The sequence below is a fragment of the Equus caballus genome, unplaced genomic scaffold, assembly GCF_041296265.1.
Source record: "Equus caballus isolate H_3958 breed thoroughbred unplaced genomic scaffold, TB-T2T haplotype1-0000016, whole genome shotgun sequence".
NCBI lineage: Eukaryota > Metazoa > Chordata > Mammalia > Perissodactyla > Equidae > Equus > Equus caballus.
This window is the reverse complement of record NW_027222391.1, coordinates 10,901,441-10,922,070: the sequence shown is the minus strand read 5'-3', so window position 1 is coordinate 10,922,070 and position 20,630 is coordinate 10,901,441. Positions and strand designations below refer to the sequence as shown.

The 20,630-nt window shown below is 53.4% G+C and overlaps 2 protein-coding genes and 1 long non-coding RNA gene across 40 annotated transcripts in view; 2 read left to right on the top strand and 1 right to left on the bottom strand.

The window, feature by feature from the left end:
* The window catches only part of LOC138922834 (olfactory receptor 2AE1-like), a 142,510-nt gene that overhangs the window by 36,519 nt on the left and 85,361 nt on the right, over nucleotides 1-20,630 (bottom strand). For 31 of the 37 annotated variants that reach the window (XM_070259216.1, XM_070259204.1, XM_070259210.1 and 28 more), the window contains one exon: nucleotides 6,684-6,857. In XM_070259216.1, the coding sequence (XP_070115317.1) occupies nucleotides 6,684-6,857 (174 nt within the window). Of the gene's footprint in view, nucleotides 1-2,518; nucleotides 6,366-6,683; nucleotides 6,858-20,630 lie in introns of those variants that run through there. The other 6 variants (XM_070259223.1, XM_070259224.1, XM_070259222.1 and 3 more) reach the window with 4 other exon arrangements.
* Nucleotides 1-20,630, top strand: part of LOC138922835 (odorant-binding protein 2b-like) — a 69,370-nt gene that overhangs the window by 47,495 nt on the left and 1,245 nt on the right. The window contains exons 1-2 of one of the 2 annotated variants that reach the window (XM_070259241.1): nucleotides 19,106-19,495; nucleotides 20,055-20,165. In XM_070259241.1, coding sequence (XP_070115342.1) covers nucleotides 19,459-19,495; nucleotides 20,055-20,165 — 148 coding nt within the window. In that variant the 5' untranslated portion in view covers nucleotides 19,106-19,458. Of the gene's footprint in view, nucleotides 1-19,105; nucleotides 19,496-20,054; nucleotides 20,166-20,630 lie in introns of those variants that run through there. The other variant, XM_070259242.1, reaches the window with a different exon arrangement.
* Nucleotides 618-2,580, top strand: LOC138922837 (uncharacterized). The gene is made up of 2 exons (XR_011435975.1): nucleotides 618-1,450; nucleotides 1,899-2,580. It is a non-coding gene; the product is annotated as an uncharacterized lncRNA (long non-coding RNA).

Below are 20,630 nucleotides of genomic sequence, written 5' to 3'. Positions count from 1 at the left end.
CTGTCTCGGACACCACTGCCCGACTATTGGCAGGACGCCATTTGGATGGATTTGGGAGTCTTTTCCGTCTGGGAGCCGGGACCCTCTGCTAGCTCTTTGCACGAGGGCCTCCAAGCGCAGCTCCTAATATCTCGTCTTGCTTCTCCTGAACAACGGATCAGAGAGACAGAGAGAAACACCGAGAGAGACACAGACAGAAAGCCAGAGAGGAGAGACAGAGAGACAAAGAAGAAGAGACGGAAATGGAGAGAGAAAGAGACAGAGAAACAGAGACCGGGAGAGACTGAGAGAGACAGAAAATGACACAGCCCCACAGAGAGACACAGAGGCCCAGAGAGATGCAGAGAGAGACAGAGAGAGACAGAGAGAGAGAGAGAGAGAGAGATGGAGAGAGAATGAACACAGGAGAGAGGGCAGCAGGCAGAAGCCACAGACATGTCCTGAACTCCGTCTTGGAAGGGACATCCAGTCCCTTTGTCATATTCTACTGGTTGGAACCCAGTTCCTTGCCCACGAGGAGGCCGGATCACATAAGATGTGTGGCTAGGGGGTGGGAACACTGGGAGCCATTCTGGGGTCTCCCACGCACAGAGGCGGACAGGAGGCCGTTGGACCTGAGTCTGAACCTAACAGGAGGCCCCAGAAGGTTGTGAGCCAGAGGGAGATGATGTCTGAACAGCATTTCATGACAACGCTCCCTGGGGACACTGGGAAACAGGCAGGAGGGGCAGTGCCTTTCCCAGATGCCAGAGCAGCCCCAGGTCTGTTGGAGTTGTCTTGTCTGTCCCGCCCAGCCCTTTGGGGAACCCTTCCCATGCTAAGTCTGGGCAGGAGCTCCACGGGGTAGCGGCCCATGGGTTGACAGGCGCTAGAGGGGTTGATAGGTCTAGACACCTGAAGACACCCTTAGCAAGTAGGTACTAGAACGACCCGCACTGCACACATGGGGGCATGGGGAGGCCCTGAGAGGCACATGGCTGTCCAGGGGGACATCACTGGCAAGAAGGAGGAGCCAGGTCTGACCAGCTCTGCGTCCCCAACGCTGGCTTCTGACTCGAGCCAGGCCTCCTCGGGGGCGGTGGGATGGGCTGTGTTGGTGCAAGTGTGGATGGCCGTGGTGTTGGGATGGAGGGTGAGCCGTCAGCGGCCCAGGGGGTCCTTAGGGAGGTCTCGTGTGAGCAGGAAGCCTAGGGAAGGGGACCCCACGCAGTGACCTCACTGGGCCCAAGAGAACTTGGAACCCTGGTCTCTAGGCACCCAGCTCCTAGAGACAGCCCCCAACAGCTCACTCGTCTAGCACTCGTCTAGAAGGAGCAGCATGTTTCTCTGCTGTCTGCCTATCTGCCGGGGCCGCAGCCTCAGCAGAGCCCGCAAGGAGCGCCCTGGACGCAAAGGCGGGCTCCTGTCCCGCTCGAGACGTCTCTGGACGTTCGTGCGGAGGGACACAGAGGTAACACAGGGACGCCCGGGGTGGGCCAATCCAGGCCAGGCCACCACTGTGGTCCCACTTGGACAGCCCTACCTCCCCTCCCTGGGTGTGTGTGTGTGTTAGTGTGTGTGTGCATGTGTGTGTGTGTGTGTGTGGAAGGGTGGTTTGTGTGAGTGGACCACCGCGAGGAGGAGCAGGCTGATGAGGGGTTAGAAGCCTGGTGGGCCGGGCCCATTCCCACCCCAGCTCATGGCTGATCGGGTGGGGCGTGGAGTGCCGGGCAGCACCGTCTGCCCGAGGTTTCTCCCGAGCCCCTGAGGTCTATCTGTTTCATCCCGGGGAGAATTCTGCGCAGACACAGGGTGTGCCTGATGTGGGAGCATTAGGCGCAGAGGGCAGAAGAAAGAGCAGGGGCAGCTGAGCAGGGCTCTGATGCTTCTGGGCTGACTGTTGGTCACTGTCTTTGCAGAGGTCCACTCGGGACACGGAGTCCAGCTCCCCGAGGGAGGAGAAGCTGGGCAGGAACAGCGTAGCGGCAGGCGTGGGGAAAAGGCTGCCGTCCTCAGGGACTGTTGCACAAGGATCAGAGCCAGCACAGGCCCCAGCCCGTGTGCGGGGAGCACAATCACCTCCAGCAGCTCCTGCACAAGGGCAGGAGACAAGCGGCGCCCCAGGACGGGAGCAGGGAGAGCCAGCCCCCCCTCAGGCTCGGGCAGGAGCCATGCAGCCGACTCTCATGGAACCAGCGGAGCAGGGAGAGCCATCCCCTGCTCCGGCTCCTGCCAGTGCCCCGGGTCAGGCTGAAGTGGTCGCCAGGGAGCAGGGAGAGCCATCCCCTGCTCCGGCTCCTGCCAGTGCCCCGGGGCAGGCTGAAGTGGTCGCCAGGGAGCAGGGAGAGCCATCCCCTGCTCCAGAGCCTCCTGGAGCCCTGGAGCCCGCTCAGGCCCCAGCATTGTCCCCAGGAGAGCTCACTCTCCAACCCCCTTCATCCCCAGCTCCTGACCCATCCCTTCCACCTGCTCCCTCACCACGACCTCCCTTCCTCTCCCTGCTTCCCCTGTATGTCCGTGTAGCCGTTTATGTTGCTCGTTTTCTTGTCTTTTTTTGGTCTTTATGTAAATTGTAAAATAAATTTATTTATATTTTAAGAACTCTGCATTTTCTCCTTTTCAAGTGTACAATTCCCGAGCGTTAAGTACAGTCCCAATGCTCGGCCTCCATCACCACTGTCCGCTTGCTGGACATTCCCTTCACCACAAGGGAAGCCTTTTCCCAAAGCGCTCATGCCTCATTCCTCCTTCGCTCCCTGACAACGCCTATTCTGTGTTCTGGCAGGTTTTGGTCAATCTTTTCTGGATGTATCCGATAAGCGGTGTCATGCAATAGGTGGCCATCCTAGTCTGCTTCCATATTTTCAGAAGCACTGATCGATTTTTCATTTCTCTTTCTACTTGAATAGCATTTTTCCCAGCTGATAGGAAAGTCCCAATGGCTTATGGATTAGATGCTTCAAATGAAGCCCTTTTAGTAAACATGTGCATTATGTCAGGCTACAGACCGCTCTTCTAAGGGGGACACCAGAGCCACAAGCCACACAGGAAGTGCCTGGTTCTTCCTGTGGCCAAAACACAAACAAGAAAAAGGGAGACAGCTGGAAAGACAAACCAGAACCTCGAAAGCATTCCTCCTAAACCAAGGTGAGAGAAAGGTGCAACCTCCCTCTGGACCAAAGAACTCCCGAAAGTCGTTGTTTTCAAGGCACAGAGAGTAAACACATGCAATTCCCCCGAGAGGCGATACATAGGGACATAGGGACGGCATATGTCAGAGATGCTCGACCTCCCCTAGAGGACACGTGCAAACGTAAACACCATGGAGACGGCATTGGTCACCAGCAGACTGCCAGGTTTCTGGTCTGGTTGCGACCAGCCCTGGTGAGAATTTGGGGAAGCAGAGGCCCCCGCAGATCCCTAGAGAGCAGGGGGAAAGGGCACTGCTCTCTGGGAGAATAGCCTGCAGGACCCTTCCAAGTTCCCCAGGACCCCACCTTTGCTGGCAGTGCCAATGCCAGGAGTGTGGCCCACAGGAGGTCTTGCCCAAGGTTCCCAAGATATCTTTTCAAGAGTAGTCATGACAGCACTGGTTGCAATGGCTGGGAGCTGGGAACACAACTCAGGTTCATGGAGAGGCAATGGGACCCATGCGGCCCATCCGTCAGAACACGGATATGTGACATCAACAGGGAGACAGACATCTATGAAAATGAATGTGCGTGTGAGAGAGAGACAGACAGAAGGAGACAGAATGAGAGCAACCGCGCCAGGGAGATATGCACCAAACTGTTCACGGGGCTCGCGACTTTCCAGTCTTATCTGCTCCTGGCGGGATGTCGAAAGTTCTGTAGAATGTGCGTGTCTTCCTTTCCTAATTCTAAAAAGGTGAATATCACAGCTTCAATGAAATCCATTGATGATCCATCTTTGGAATAAAGTACATTCTTTAGTTTCTATTTTTGAAGATTTCTATTCCAAGACAATGAACGTTTATTGTAGTAAAAGAATGAATTTTAAGAGACTGAAGAATTAAGGAAGTGGCAACTCAGGAGTGCCCTTCACAGGTGGTCTTCACCTTTCCAGTCCTTTCCCTTGGTGTCCACGTGTGTGTGCACGCGGGCGTGTGTGTGTGTGTGCGTGTGCCCGTGTGCCCGTGCGCGGGGGTGCATGTGTGTGGGGTGATGCATATTCACACCTGTGCTGCGTGTGTGCACATGGATATGCCGGTGTGTGCGTCAGAGTGCGTGCATCCTGTGGGTGCTGAGTGCGGAGGCCTGCAGGGCGTGTGCTCCTCTGGATCTGATTTCTTCACGGGCGGACCCTGGTCAGACAACACTCTTCCTCTTGGATATCCCGGCATCCGAATTTCCAAATGGCCCCGATGTGGAACGTGCCCCGTTTCTGACTTTCCTCTCCCCTCCTCACGCTGATGGGAACATCAGCCTACCTCAATCTCTGATCCTGGAGGACATATCCCCAGAGGGGGAGATTCTGGTGCATGATGTCAACACGGTGTTCCGCTGTCGGTCACTCTCTGACCTTCGAGGTCTCCTTCTCTGCTGTGAGCCTGTTTTGGGAAAGTGGGGATGCAGAGAGCCTGGGGCAGAGAACTCAGGGAGGGATGGACAAGGACTGGCTGCTAGGATGCAGGTGAGGAAGGCACCAGGGGTGATCTGCCCAGCTAGAGGGCTCCCCTCCTGCCCTCCTGGTCCTGCTGCTGGCCTCATCCCTGGTCCCACCCTCCACCTCCCTAGCCCACTTTGGCCTCCCAATGCCCCTCCCGGCCTCTAACTCTCCTGATCTGAGCAGCCTGACCTGCTGACCAGGACAGAGGATGAGGAGGGTCCGCACAATCCTGCCTGCTCTCTCTCCCTCCAAACCCCATCCTCCAGGCAGGAAAGCACATCTAGGGCAGTGCACAGAGTCACGGGGACCACCTCGAACGTGCTCCGTCCAGGGGTCGTTCTCAGCTGCATGTGCAGGACCTGCTGGACCTCGTGTGAGCAGAAGGGACTTTGACAAGGTATGGCGGAGGCCTCGTGGAAGGTGCCAGAGCTCTAAGCCTGGGGCTGGGGGCTTTAGAGAAGGTCATTGAGCACAAAGCAGAGCTAGGGTCCTCTAGCAGTGACCCTTGCCTCAGGCTCTGTGCCAGCCCCTGGTCCACACAGCCAGCAGACTCTGCTTCTGGGAGGGAGGGGCTCTGCTTAGTAGGGATGAGGGAGAGAGCCCTGGGCACCTTGGCAAGGGACTGCCATTCGAGCCTCGCTTTCCTCCCCTGTGCACTGGGCTGGCAGCCGACCTGCCGTGGTGGTGTGAGACAAGTTCACGGAGGCTGCACTTGGAGTGGCTGCTCCTTCGAAGAGCTCCACAGCTACTAGCTCCCATGATGAGGAATCCCAGGAGGAGAACTGGGCCGGGGGCCTGGATCCCACCCGGACTGGCAGACCGTCATGGCACCGGATGGGGTGGAGAAAGTTATTCCAGAGGAACAAAGGAGTCAGAGCGAGTTGGGCATGCCTGGTGGGAGAACAGAGTGGGCAGAGGCCAAGGGCCCCAGGGGCTCTCCTGGGGGTGACGTCAGCAGGATCGGCTCCTGGGCATGAGCTCAGACCACACCTCTGTTCGCCACATGAGCTGTCTCTCCGAATCCTCCTGGCAGCCCAGTGGGGCACGAGGGATTCTGGTCTTCAATTCACTGATGAGGAAAGCGAGGCTTAAAGAGACTGGGTCCCTCTGTGCCCAACAGAGGAGCAGAGCCAGGACTGGAAGCCAGTGCCTGTTAGAGCCCATGGGCCCCCCTGACCAGGAACGACCTCTTTTCCCTAAAGTCCTGACAATCTTTGGTGCTGGTGCCCAGAGAGACCTCATCCTGTGGGGGGATAGGCTGGTCCTGGTCCTCGGAGAGCCCACAGTGTCTGTGGCTGGCCAACCTGGTCACCACCCCAGCCCCAGGCAAACGGGATGGCCCTGGGCCTCGAGTTCAGTGAGGGCTGGAGGCCGGAATGGGGCAGGCCCCAGGAGAGACAGGAGCCCTGAGCTCCAGGAGGTTGCAATGTGGGACACTGGGCAGAATGACCCCGGGCCGGAGAGACAGGGGTCCTGGGCGATGCTCAGCCTTTCTCTAGCTGGCGACTGCAGGGGAGGCCCTGAGCCTCAGCTTCCCCTTCTGCGCAATGAGGAAATGACTGGGCCTCGTGACGGGCTCTTGGGAGACTCCGCTGAGGAAGGACTTGTGGATCTCTTGCCTGGTGTCCGGAGCGCATTGGGAACCACCTGCCAGGCTGTCACAGTGGTCCTCCTGGGTGCAGGGTCCAGGGAGTCCCTCCTCGGCTTCCCTCCTGCTGCCCTGTCCCCAGGAATAGCCAGCATTCCTTGAGGTGGAGCTGAAGAAGATCCAGGCAACTCTGTGTTGCAGGTGACAGGGGCTCAGAGCCGGAAGGACAGCTGGACACGTTCCATGCCGCTGTCCAGGGCCTGCCCTGTGACACCGGAGCCCACCAGAAATCAAGTCTCCTCCTCGGTGGATCCCAGCTGCTGTGGCTTTAGGCACTCCCTCACTCATTCACTGAGGCTTTCATTCCCTCCTTCCTTCCTTCACTCACTCACTCAGTCATTCATTCATTTCTACTCTCACTCATACTTTTCACTCATTCAGCCCAAATCCTCTGGTCCCTGCTGTGCACCCAGCAATGTGACCTCACCAGTGAGTGTGATCCGGCGTGACCCTTGTCCCCGCGGTTCACATCTGCTGTGTGACATGGAAGACGGCCATCTCTCGGGTGAGGGGGAGTGATGAGCACCAGCAATCCGCTTCTGAACAGAGAGGCCAGTCATGCACAGGAAAGAATGGAGAGAACACGTGCACGGCTCCTCTGCTAGAACAAGAAAAGAAGGAAAAGTTAGGACAAAGAAATATGCCCTATGTTGAACAAAACATGGGCTCTGATTACAAGTGTGCACTGATTCCTAAAACCAACAAAGAAGAAATTCAATGGATTGGGGCTTGGTGACACCATTTTTCTGACCAACAATGCCATTTGAGGAAACATCTTCTAGGGCTCACACTTTTCCTAAGGCCTCTTTCACCTCCTAGCACTTCAATCTTCCTCCTTGGAAGCCTCTGTCCTGGTCCCTCCTCATCCAATGGCTCCTCTGCTGCTCGGGGGCCTGCCCTGCGAGGCCACCCTCATCCATCCGGGACTGTCCCTGCCATTGGGACAGGCTGCCCGCATTCCCCCCTGGGTCTCATGAGCTCCTGCTTCTTTTGCAAGGCTGGCACTTTCACTTAGGATCACTTGGCGTCTTTCTTTGCAGTGGTTTGCATCGTCACACACTGGGTCCCCCCGATGACTCCCTGAGGGAGGCCATTTGTCAGCATCTTCCAGGCGAGGAAGCTCAAGTCCAGCAGGCTGTACAGCCTGTCCAGAGACACGGCCAGTGTGGCGTCTCAGCAGAGTTTGGTACCCATGCAGAGGAGGATGGAGGGGAAATTGTTTGCAGGTCTTCCCAGGAAGCCTGAAGGAGGACGCGGGGAATGAGCCTGGAGGATTAAAGCCTTAGCGGGGCCTGAAGAACCAGCACCACTGTGGTGAGCATCACTCTGTCCCAGCAGGAGACCAGGTCCTGCCTGGACTGGCTCGGTCCCCTCAGGTGGAGGGAACACCCCAGGGCATTCCTGCAAAAGGCCGCACAGCCTTGCAGGAGAGGAAGGGCCCATGGGGCAGGAGAGCCCTCAGGCAGGGAGGAGGGATGCAGGCACTGCAGGGGGCCGCTATCAGTCTCCTGGGCACTGGCTCCCAGCTGCAGGGGCACTCAGGTGGGCTGAGGGAACAGGAGTGCGACCACAGCAGTGTCTGCGGCTGGGCTCTCCACAAAGGTCCCGCCCTTCTGCCCAGAGAAAGACTCATCTGCATGGCATTTGTCCTTCCAACACAAAGTGGGGTCCAAGACCACCCCTCCACCCCACCTGCCCGATTCCTTTCCACTCATCTCAAGTGACAAGCAATTCCGAATATTTGATTGGTGTTGGATGCCCAGATACAGTGGTTTTTGGGGCCCACGTTGTAACCTTGCTGGCATTTTCAAGATCTCAGGATTTTGATGCAAAACAGGAAAATGCTGAGGACCCCAGAGAGCTTTCCGGAAGCAAAAAGCTTTGCAGTACTGCCTTCCCACCAGCTCTTCTCAAAATCCTCCAGGCCCCGGAGTCTCCATCTTGGGTGCTCAGATTGCTGGAAGGATGTGCCTTCCAAACGTCCTCAGGGTGGGCTGGCAGGACAAACGGAATGGTGGAGCGAGGAATTCAGCAAATCCGCCTCCCGCACAGCAATGACCATCCTGGAGAAGCTGGCAGAAAACCACCAGGTCAGCACTCTGCCAAGAGACCGAAGGCACACAGCCCACTGAGGAGCATCTGAGGCTGAGGGAGACCAATGAGAGTCTGTGGTGTTTTCACCCAGGGCAGCTCCCGACCCCACACCCTCAGTGTCAGGGCCCTGTGACAATGGCAGGCCTGAAGGCGGCTGCTTCCCTGTCAGAAGTTGCCTACTTGGTTTCTGCACGGGTGGGGAATCCCCAGCCCCTGAGCATTTCTGGAAACTGTAGCCATCTCAGCGGCAAGCTGCCATGGAAGATCAACTTTGTAGCTGCCTGAGGTTGGATCCAGAACAGAGCCACAAACTAGCCAGAAAGTGGAGAGGGAGAACCAGGCAGTGAGACAGACACAAGGACTTGATGGGCTCCACGCATCCCTGGGGGTCTGGACGGTTTTGCGCACGTGCAGGCCTGTACACACTCAGGAGAGACCAGGCAGGTGCGCATTGTGGGGAGGGTTAGAGACCTGCCACCAGCCCAGGCCTTGGCCCCAGGCCTTGCTGCCTCCCAGAGGGTCCCAGCTGACTGAGGGGCAAAGCCCAGCCCTGTGGGGTCCCTGTCCTCTCTGGGGCTCGCATGCAGAGAGGCCTTCCCACCTGGAAACTTCTCCCTGGTCTTCTTCAGAGGGTGAGCCGAGGGGCTCTGAAGGTAGAGAAGGTGGGGAGCAGGGAGGAGAGGCTCCTGAGGCCTCAGCCCTCCTGGGACAGGAAGAGAAGGACCTGGGAGTGGGGAGGGGGACCCTGCTTTCTCGGCCCTCAGTCCCCCTCTGTGTACACCTCCCTCTGAGGAGATGGAGTCCAGGAAAACCTGGAGAGCAGAGCTGGTCCCGATGAGTAACACTCCCAGGGAGGAGGATCGGAGCTCAGCCCAGGACGAGCCCAGGGAGGAAGCGAGCCTTTCACCGCGGGACACTCCACTCACGGTCAGTGCGGCCCTGGCAGGCATGCATGTCACTGCCTGTCCGACACACCCCTGTGGAGCCGCTCAGTGGGCAGGGACTGGCCTCTGACCGACAGAGCACAGCACAAGCGATAGATCAGCCCTCCAGATCTCATTCCCCAGGCTGTCCTTCCCACTTCCTCCCGCTCTTGTGTTCCCTCCTTCTCTCTCTCCCTTTGTTTCTCTCTCTCTCTCAGTCTCTCTTACCCATGGACCTGGGGACCATGCATGGATGTCCTGAGCTCCCCTATGTAGAGGCCACATAGGGATGAACCAGGGGCATGCCCTGGCCAACAGGGAGAAAGGAGCTCAGCTCTCAGTGAAGCTGATCATGACCACGCCCACGGGAGTGATCTCCATAGCAAATCTCACCCTAGCACAGCCTCAGTTGAGGCCACAGCCCCAACCTGCAAGACGCCAGGAGGCAGAGACTCCAGCTCAGCGGTGCTGGCGTCCCTGGCCCACAGAGATGGCGAGATCGTCAGTATTTGTAGTTGAGAGGTGCAGGGTTGGGAGCAATGGAGTCCAGGAGGAGCAGATCCCTCGCGCTGCCTCCCAGGCCCTGGGTCTGGCCTGCCCTCCTCCCTCCGCTCTCCTCCAGGCTCTCTGCAGCCACACTGCCAGCCTTTCCAACCTCCTCTGGCAAACTCACTTAGGCCTGCATGTCTCTGCACCAGCAGTGCCCTCTCCCTGGCACACTGCTCCCGGCATGTGCAGGGCTGGCTCCTCCTGTCACTCTGCTCACAGCCAATGTCACCCCGGGGAGGCCTTTCATACTCTCCTACCCTGTGAGACCCCAGCCCTCCCTGCAGGACACTCTTTCTTGTCGTTCCAGTTCATGCTCTTCTCTTTCACATGTCTCGGATGTGGTGCTTTTGCCCGTCTCCCTCCAGACTGAGCTCCTGGGGCTCAGGGACCACTAGGCACTTTTTAGCACCACCCCAGGGCCGACCAGGGCTCCTGGCCCAGGGTGAGGGCTTGGCACACAGCTGCTCGATGAGTAAACAGGGGGATCTTCGGTTTCTCCTTCCTGCTTTTGACCTGCTGCAATGGTGGAGACGAACGCTAGTAATAGGAGGTGCAAGCGGGTTCTGAGGCGGGGGGATGGGCAGCGTGACTTCCACATGACTCCTCCTTTGTTCAGTTGCTCCAGCACAGCTCAGTGGGCCCCCCTGACACTGGAGGTTCCCCCCAGTGGCCAGTACTGGACAGAAGCCATGGCAGGGACAGCACAAAACCACACATTCACCTCTACTGGGGCTTCTCAAGACGGTGGCTCTGTAGGTTCTCGGTGGGACCTACGACACCAAGGACAGTATGAGGGGCTTTGGAAGCTTCCTTCCCCCCGCCCATGTATTCATTCATCGGCGTCATCTTCACTCACGAGGCATCCTTGCCTCAGCTAGGACAATGACTCACCTCGACTTCCAAAAGAGCACCCCAACAAAAACCATCTTTCCTTCTACTTTGGCCTTGCTGCACGGTGCTCTGGCATGTCCTTCTCAAGCCCAATCCTCATCCACCAAAGCCCCTGAACCTCTCCCTAATCCACAGGCCTGCAAGGTCTGGGAAGCATTATCCCAGGGTCTTGGAGCGTAGTGGGTCATTGATGGAGAGCCAAAGCCTACAGACACTTTGCAGTCATGTGGATCACTGACTTCAAGCATCCTAATTTATACAGGAGACACTGTGGCCTCTCTCCTCTAGCCCCTGTCTACACTCAGGTGTGTGGGGTCCTGGAAGTTCCAGATGCCCACAGAGGTTGGTAACTTTCCATTTGAAGATCCTTCACTTAATCCCACTGGGATAGCGACTTTTACCATGAAGGTAACACATATACAGGCTCTGGGGACTAGGATGTGGACATCTTTGGTGACAGCCATTACCAAGCCTACTCCATGGGAAAATTGATCATCACCAGGGTTGCAGTCAAGGAGCAGGGTAACCCTAGGGAGAGATGTGTCCTCAATAGACACTGCCAGGGGAGTGACAGAGACAGAAGTGCAGGGAGTGCCGTGGGGTAGCATCTTCCATAGTGTGGCCTGGGGAGGTTTCTCTGAGGAGTTGATTTAAATATGTTTTATTTATATATTAATTTCCATACCAAAAAATTCACCATTTTAAAGTGTATAATTCACTCTGAATAGAGAACACAATGTTGAATGAGAAGAACAAAGTTGGAAACTACTTGACTTCAAGACTTACTAGAAAGCTACAGTAATCAAAACAGTGTGATATTGGTGAAAGAAACGACAAATCAATCAATAGAACAGAATAGAGAGTCTAGAAATAAACCCACAGGAATATAGTCAACTGAGAATTGACAAAGCAGCAAAGGCAATACACTGGAGCCAAGATCAGATCTTCAATCAATGCTGCTGGAACAATGGACATCCACCTGCAAAAATATGAATCTGGACACAGATCTTACACCCTTCACAAAAATTAACTCAATATAGATCATGCATCTAAATGTAAAATGGAAAACTCCAAAACTCTTAGAAGATAACATAGGAGAAAACCAAGATAACCTTGGGTATGTTGATGATTTTTTAGACACAACTCAAGGCACAATCCATGAGAAATGGATAAATTGGACTTCATTAAAAGTAAAAAGTTTCTGCTCTGTGAAAGATGATAACAAGGGATTGAGAAGATAAGTAACAGACTACGGTAAAATATTTGCAAAAACACATCTCATAAAGGACTGATATAGGAAACGCATAGAGAACACTTAAAACTGAATAATAAGGAAACAAACAACCTCATTAATCAATGAGTGAAAGATCTGAACAAATGCCTAAGTGGTTGCTGAAGATTGATGAGGGCAGGAAGAGGGGTGAATCTGCAGAGCACAGAGGATTTTTAAGGCATTGAAAATACTCTGTATGATAGCCTAAAGATGGATACATCTTATTCTCTTGTCCAGAGTTATAGAATGAACAAGGCCAAGAGTGAACGTTAAGGTAAACTATGGACTTGGGGTGAGTATGATGTGCTAATGTAGGCTTATCAATCATAACACATTTACCACTCTTGTGGGACATGTTGAAAATGGGGGAAGCCATGCATGTGTGGAGGCAGGGGGCACATGAATAATTTCTGTGCTTTCCCCTCAATTTTGCTGTGAACTTAAGACTGCTCTAAAAAATAATCTTAAGTTTTAAAAAGCGTATAATTCAGTGGTTTTTAATATATTCACAAGGTTGTGCAATCATCGATGCTAATTCCAGAATATGTTCATTACCATAAAAAGGTTCCTCATACCCATTAGCAGTCATACTCCATACTTCCTTCCCCCCAGCCACTGGCATTCATTAATCTACTTTCTGTCCTTCTGGATTTGCCTATTCTGGACATTTCCTATAAATGCAATCACACAACAGGTGGTATTTTGGGTCTGGCTTCTTTCATTTTGCATAATGTTTTCAAGGTTCATCCATGTTGTACCAGGTATCAATACCTCATTCCTTTTTACAGCTGAATAATATTCCATTGTATTCATATATCACTTTTGTTGAGCTATTCATCAGTGTAAACTGCCAAACTATTTTCCTGAGCAACTCTACCTTTTCACATTCCCACTGGCAAGCAGCGAATGAGTGAGGGTTCCAAATTCTCCATATCCTCACCAACACTTGGTATTATTTGACTTTTTTATTATAGTCATCCTGGTGTGTGTAACGTGATATCTCATTCTGGTATTGATTTGCATTTCCCTAACAACTGATAATGGGGAGCATCTTTACCTGTACTTATTGGCCATTTGCATATTAATCTGGAGCAATGCTTATCCAAATGCATTGCCCATTTACAATTGAGCTATTTGTATTTTTATTATTGAGTTGCAAGAGTATATTATATGTACTCAACGGTAGACCCTTATCAGATATGTAAAGATGTGCAAATATGTTCTCCCCTTCTGTGGGTTGTCTTTCCACTTCCTTGACCATGTCCTTTGATGCACAAAAGTTTTACTTTTGATGAAGTTCAATTGACCTATTTTCCCTTTAGTCGCTTGTACTTTGGGCGTCATATGTAAGAAACCATTGCCTAATCCAAGGCCATGAAGTTTAGTTGTACATTTTCTTCTAGGGGTTTTGTAGTTTTAGATCCTACATTTACATTCCTGATCCATTTTGACTTAAGTATTGCATACGGTGTGAGGTAGGGGGTCAACTTAATTCTTTCACATGTGGATATGCAGTTATCCCAACACTGCTTGTTGAAAGACTATTCCTTTGCGATTTTCTTGGCATGTCAACTAATTCTAGAATCTGTGTGTGTTGGGTGTGGTGTGACTTACAGTTCCTTGGAATCATTCTTTATACAAAGGATTTTTTTTTTCTGGCCTTGTGGACTTTCCAACAATACATATGTAGACCAGCCATTAGTGAAGAAATCATTTCATTTATTCTGACCAGTTTTCTCTTTGTTTGCTGTGGGTATGTAATTCCACACCCTGTTACTCCCTGATGGCTGGTAGGCCTCATTGCACCATCGTTCTGGACTGGATTATTGCAGCACCTTTCAAAGTAGTTTCTCTGCCTCTATTTTTGCCCCACAAATTTATCCTCAATGCAGCAACTGGAGTGATGTTTTAAAACCAGAAGTCAAATTCGTTGTAAAATCTCACCAGAGGCTTTCTATTACTCTCAGAGTAAAAGTTAAGGTCCTTATCATGGCCTACAAGCCCAACTGAATCGGTCCCACCCTCTCTCTGACCTCATCTCTGGCCACTCTTTCCCTGTATTAATCTCTCCAGTCCCTCTGCCCTCCATTATGTCCCTGGTGCATGCCAGGCACTCTTCTACCCAAAGACTTGAACTCTATGTTCCTTCCACCTGGAATTCTCTTCCACCTGTTGATTTCATGGTTCATTTCCTTCATTATCTTTAATTCTGTGTTCAAATGTCACCTTGGTGAGGCTTGTCACAACCATGCCATTTAAAATAAAACTATCCCCTTGTCCTGACACTCCTTAAACAACTTGTTCCACTTAGATTTCTCCCCATAGCACTTATCATCTTTTAAAATAATATGTAATTATGTGAATCAATGTTCAATCAGGACACAGAAACTATACAAAAGATTGAGCAGGAATAGTTTCTATAAGGAAAAATTAAGTATAAAAGTGTAAAGAGAACTATAGAGAATAGCCCAGAATTACAGTAGAGTAGCTAAGAAAGAAACAATTGTGGGAGGGGTCCACTTCTGCAAGGCCGGGTTCAGACTTTGTCGGAGAAGGTGTGGCTGCAGTTCAGGGATGGTGGAGGAGTTTGCCGGTTGCCAAGGGCCAGAGCTGGTCCATGGTCAGAGCAGCGTTCAGCGGGTAGGGAAATGTAGGCGGACAGTGGCAAGTGCCAAAGTTCTGTCCCCTGCCAGGGGCAGGTGGGCTGAGGTTATGACACCTACAGGACTCACCGGGATTCCACTTGTGGGGGTGCCACTCAATCCCCCTAGGAAGCTATCCAAGGGGATCCACTGATTCCACTGTTGATCACCCACTGTGGGTGAGTGCCTGTGGACATCCCCAGATTGTGCCACTGCTGGTTGTACACCAGGAGAAAGAAAATGAAAAAACCTGGAAGCACCCTGGAACCAGGAAGGAAGCCCCTTTGCCCTAAGCCTTCTGCTAGCAAAGCTTAACCCCTGCCAGGTGCAAAAGAGAAATGCCTACTGGGTCCAGCTCCATTATTGCAGAGCAAACAATGGAGGGCAACACATTGATGTTGTATTACAGAGGCAATCCCTTGATAACTGGTAACATAATTCACTGATTTATTTTGTTTATGTTTTCCATGCTTTTACTTCCAACTTACCCCTATATTTATTATATTTCTAGTAAGTTTTTTGAAGACAGCATATGGTTGTATCATGGTTTTTAATCTACTCTGCCAATCCCTGTCGTTTAGTTTGCATGGTTAGTCTATGTACATTTGCTATAATCATTAATATGTAAAGGCTTGTATTCGTTTCCTAAGGCTGCTGTAAACAGTGCTATAAGCCAGGTGGCTAAAACATAAACATTCATTCTCTCACAGTTCCAGGAGGAGAAGTCTGAGATCAAGTGAGATGGGGAAGGTAGAAAATCCAATAAAGGGTATGCCAATGAGATGGTCACTATTGTGGGCAACTGGGACTCACTCTTCCTGAAGATTCTCTGAGACATAGGGTGGAATCATCTCAAGACTGTCCCAGGGGAACAAAGAGCTGAGGACTATTAGCCCATCAGTTACCATCTCTACTGACTTGGTAGGTGAATTCACCTGCACTTCTAGTGTCACCATGTGAGCATAGGAAGCATAGGGGAACAGAGGATGCAGGCATTGCGTTGGGAAGCTGTGACCCTCTCAGTGTGCAGGAACTACAGGTGCAGTGGGCTGAGGGGGTGGGCCATCAGCACTGTCAACCATAGTCCACCCCTTGCACTGCACTGATGCACTCATGCTCCAAACCAAATCTGTTCTGGTGAATTATGGAACTGAGGCTTCAGGGTAGTAACCAGCCACAATCTCTAAAATAATGACAGGAGATGGTTAGTAGAAACAAGCTGCAGTCCCAGCTTTCCGGGTGGTCTGGGGGTTTTAATTTGCAGCCATCCTGCCTCCTCTCCTACCCCTTCTACATGCCCACCTATCCCAGCCAGCAAGCCCTCTGGTCTTGGTGATTGTTTGGTAGCGCCATGAAAACCTTCTTGTTCCCGTATGCCAAGGAAGGCCCAGACATTGTCCCCCTTAGTGAGACATCTGGGAAGTAGCAGCTGTGAGGAGCTGTGACCACTCTGAGATTCAAAGGAGAGGTTGTGAGAGGTGTCACCAGAAGTGATAAGAGCTACAGCTGTGGAGTAGACGCAGTCATCATGGTGTGGGTGGTATAATGGTCTCCCATCATAACGGGATGCAGCCATCCAAAGAAACGCCTCAGGCCATTGTGTACTGGGGGGCGGAGATAGGTCTCCCCTCCTGCCACTGTTCTCCCAGTGGTGTCTACCACCAGTTGAACACATCCAGTATCCAAAAAAACACCACACAATTGGAAAGCTCTGTGGAGTTCACCTGAGGTGGCACAGCACAAGATGGTGGACGACGGGCAGCCCCTGGAAATCTCCAATTGCACTAAGCATAGGGTTCATGGGGGCAGCCCTGTCCTCCCAACGACCCCTACGTGGTGTTCCATCATCTTTTTCAAGGATGGAATTAAATTTGTCAATGTCATAAGATGCTTAGATCAGTGACTCCATATAATGAGGGAAATCAAGGTCTCTGGGGTACAGTCAACAAGAACAGGACAGAGGAAAAGCTCTCCCATTGACACAGAGACTCCAGCATGTTTACTAATCTCTGGTCCTAAAGTGCACTGGCCTCGCCCTTTCCTACTCCCAGGACGGAAGGTTTTCTGCTCAGCAGCACCTTCCAAGTTGGCAGTTGATTACTGGATCGTGCCAGCACCCTCAGTACAATCCCCCAGGGGTTATTAGAGAGGGCTAATTATTGTTATTTAGTGAGTACTTGGGGGTGTGCAATCGGCAGTGGTGTCCAATCTTCTGCCAGAGAGGCACAAAGCTGCCCTTGTGTGGCCGTAGCACCTGTGTACAGGGTCTACGTCAGCTGTGGGTCTCAGCGGAGATGATTCAAGCCCAGGAAGTACAGGGTCAGGGAGGGAGAAGGCCAAATTCTTGCTCAGAAGGCAGCCAGGACTGAGACCAGCAGAGCCAGGTGCCCAAGTGTGCTCAACCATGAACTCAGAGCACAGGCCCCTCGTGGCCTGTTTGTGCCTCACTCGGCCCATTTATCCAAAGGGAAGGAGATGTGAGGCCTGTCTTATGGTACATGAGGCAGTCAAAGCTGAGGAGGGAGGTGAAAGCATTTTGGAGAGTCGGGGTTTTAGAAGAATGAATGTAAGCAACTTGCAGTATTGGGGGTTTGGACAGGCTCTGATGGATCCTGGTCCCTGGCCCCACTCCAGGCAGAAGGAGGGAGGAGCCCTCATTCATTGAGCCTTGTACATGTCAGGGGAGCTGGGTCTTCGCAGGCCCACTCAGCAGAGCCTTACAAAGATCCAAAGTGATCGAAGTTGTGGGTGCCCCTGTGGGGGCGGAATCCTCTGAGGCTCAGAGAGATTCAGTAACTGGTTTATTCTTGAATGAACGAACGACCAAGAGCACCTAGCACGTGGATGGAGCTCCTCCCTACAGGCCATCGAACTCATGAGACCCGGGAATCAAGCCTTTCCCTTTGGGGAACTTAATTCTAACAGAGAAGATGGGCACTGAACACTCATGGGGAGAAATGAGCAGACAATCCAGAGAGTAATGAGTGCTCTCCGGGAAACACAGCCTGGCCTGGGGGTCCCAAATGAAGGGGGTGGCACAGCCAGATCGCTCCCTCCTGTGGCCTGGGGAGGCCCCTCTGAGGAGGTGATATTTAAACTGATCCTGAGACATAAAATAGTGCCCCAAATGCCAGGAAGAGGTGGCCTGAGGGGCCCAGGCCCAGGACGAGCAAATGCAGGGGCCCCAGGGCAGGAGAGAGCTCGGACTCTGGGGACCCTGTGGGAATCAGCTGATTGCACACCCTGTCTCTGTAGTTGTAAAGCTCAGTCCCTCTCCCCTCAGCAGTGAGAGGCCAGTTACCAGAGAACTGGCGGAAGATCCAGCCCTGGGATCCTGGGGGAGGGGGATGGGCGGGGGTGTAAGGAAGCCCTTGGCCTTCCCTCCATGACTGGGAGTGCAGACACGCACCCCTGCCCCTTCTGATAATGTCCTCATCCAGATGGCTCACTTGGAGTAAGCACCCTGGAAGGCAGGAAAAAGGGATGGTATTATGTGTCTTTTATTCTGTGGGTGGCACTTAATTGTCACTCATCAGATTCCAACAATAATGACAGTCCACCTCCCCTGATGCAGAATTGCCAGGATGCTAGGTGGGAGGGGTGTGGCCAGTGCCAAGTGTTCATGGGCAGGAGCCGAGCTGGGTATAAAGGGCAGCGCTGTGAGGACTCGCACAGCCTCCTCCAGACCCCAGTGACCTGCCGGCGGCTGTGAGCACAGACCCCTGGAGATGAAGGTTCTGTTCCTGACCATCACCCTTGGCCTGATCACAGCCCTGCAGGCCCAGGACCCTCTGTTCTTCCCCTCAGAGAACGAGAATGTGAGCCCAGGGAAGGGCGGGAAGAGAGGTATGGGGGAAAGGCGGTGACTACCTGTTGGCCAGCAGTGACCAGGGGCCTTGTGTTAGGAGGTGTCATTCAAGGTCGAAGTTCTGACCCTGTGCTCCCTGCAGAGTGTGGTCAGAGGAGCAGGAGGCTCTGTTCTTGTGTGTGCAGACAGCGCTCCTCCTTGGGCCCAGAGGCTGAAGCAGGGGAGTGGGTTCAGCATAGGGACTGTTGGTCTGACACTTTGGGAACCCAGAGGCACTGAGGACCCTGTGGAGTATAGACTCATCCAGGGCCAGGGCCCGGTCTCAGCAGAGAAGAGACTCATGGGGTGAGAGACGCCCTGCCTCTGTTTAGGGTCGGGAGCCCTGAGTGCTGGGCTGGTTCTAACAGAGCACAGGGTGTGGATGTACGGGACCCAGCCAGCCTTTGGAGGACAGCACCTGGGGTGCTGGGGATGTCTGGTGATGGCTGCAGCCCATGCACAGAGGATGGGGGTAGTGGGGTGAGGAGGAGATTCTGGGCTATGTCCGTGCTGGACTCATGGCCCCCACTCTGCTCAGATCATAGGGACATGGTATGTGAAGGCCGTGGTGGCTGACAAGGACCTGCCTAAGGAGAAAAGGCCCAAGAAGGTGTTCCCCTTGACAGTCACTGCCCTGGATGATGGAAACTTGGAGGCCATGGGCACCTTCATGTGAGTGTTGCCTCCCAAGGGTGCTGCTCTCCCCTCCTCCTCCCTCTCCCCAGGCTGCGAGGTGGCCCAGAGCAGCCCCTCTTTGTGCCTCTTCCCATCCCACTTTGGGATGTGGGTAAAATGAATGTCCCCCTGACATAGAAAGGAGAGAGTCCAGACTGTGGGGATGACAATGGAACTCGTGGGGACACCAGGGCAGAGGCCCATGTGCCAGGTGAGCTCAGGTTGGCTCGAGTGTGTTTCCTGACAGCCTTCCCCTCTGCCTCCCGTTTTCCAGGAAGGGGGGCCAGTGCCACGAGAAGCGAGTTGTGATGCACCAAACTGAGGAGCCTGGCAGATATAGCGCCTGTGAGTCCAGACCAGGCTGTGCCACATTCCCTGCCAGAGCCCAGGCCTCCCCTTCCCCTGAGGCTGCCTGCTGCCGGGCAGTCCCTGCCCTGTCCCCTCCCAGGAGCAGCTAGCCACTCCCTTCCCAGGAGTCTCCTTGTCCTGACATTGGAAAGGTTTCTCCACAGCAAGGATGACAGTACCAAACCCTCCCTCTGGATGGTCCTAGCAATTCAGCTTGCAGAGAACCAAGGGTTGAGGATGAGGATGCAGGGCGGGGCAGGTGCTGGGTGAACAAAGGAAAGAGCCCCAGCCTCTGATGTCTTCTGGCCTCTGGTGACTCCACTGCTTGGGTTGGAACCTTCCTCATGAAGAGTCTCCCTCTCCAGAGTGTGGTCCATGGTTCTGAGCAGCAGTGTGTCCTGGGCACTGGACCAGCTTGGGCACCTGGATTACGGGGCAGTCAGTAGAGCTAAGGTGGCCGAGAAACTGAAACGTTCCAAAATGTTCCCTAATGTCTCAAATATTTTCTGCAGGAATGAAGACACTAAAGACCAATTTTCTCTATGTCTGTCTGCAGTTGGGGGAAAGAGGCACATGTACATCCTGGACTTGCCAGTAAAGGACCACCGCATCTTCTACTGCGAGGGCCAGCTCGGAGGGAAAGCAATCCGCATGGCAAAACTCGTGGGTAAGAGGCTGCTGCCCCAGGTCCTCAGAGATCCACCTCTCCTGACCCACCCCCACAGGCTTTGCTTCTAGAAGTCAGTGGAACTGGCTTCAGTCCTGATTCTGGGGAATACGAACACCCTGCTTCTGTCTTTGGGGGCCTGGCACAATTTGCTGCCCTGGGGTGTCCAGTCCAAACTCCCTCAGTGACCTGACTTCTCACCAAGGGGATATGGACGCAGCTGCTAAGTCCCATCTCTTGGGGTCTGGGGCGTGAGGCCAGGTCAGCATTGGGGAGTGCACTGTTGCTGACAGAGGTCTTCTTGGAGCAATGACCCTCCAGAGTGGGGTGAAGTCCAAGAATTTTCTGGCCAGAGAGCATCACAATTCCTCCAGGCCATCAGCTTCTTCCAGGTCAGGGGTGTGACCCTGCAGATCGGTTTTGAGAGTGGGCCTGGGACCCCAGGGGCCCTCAGTGTCTCGGAGT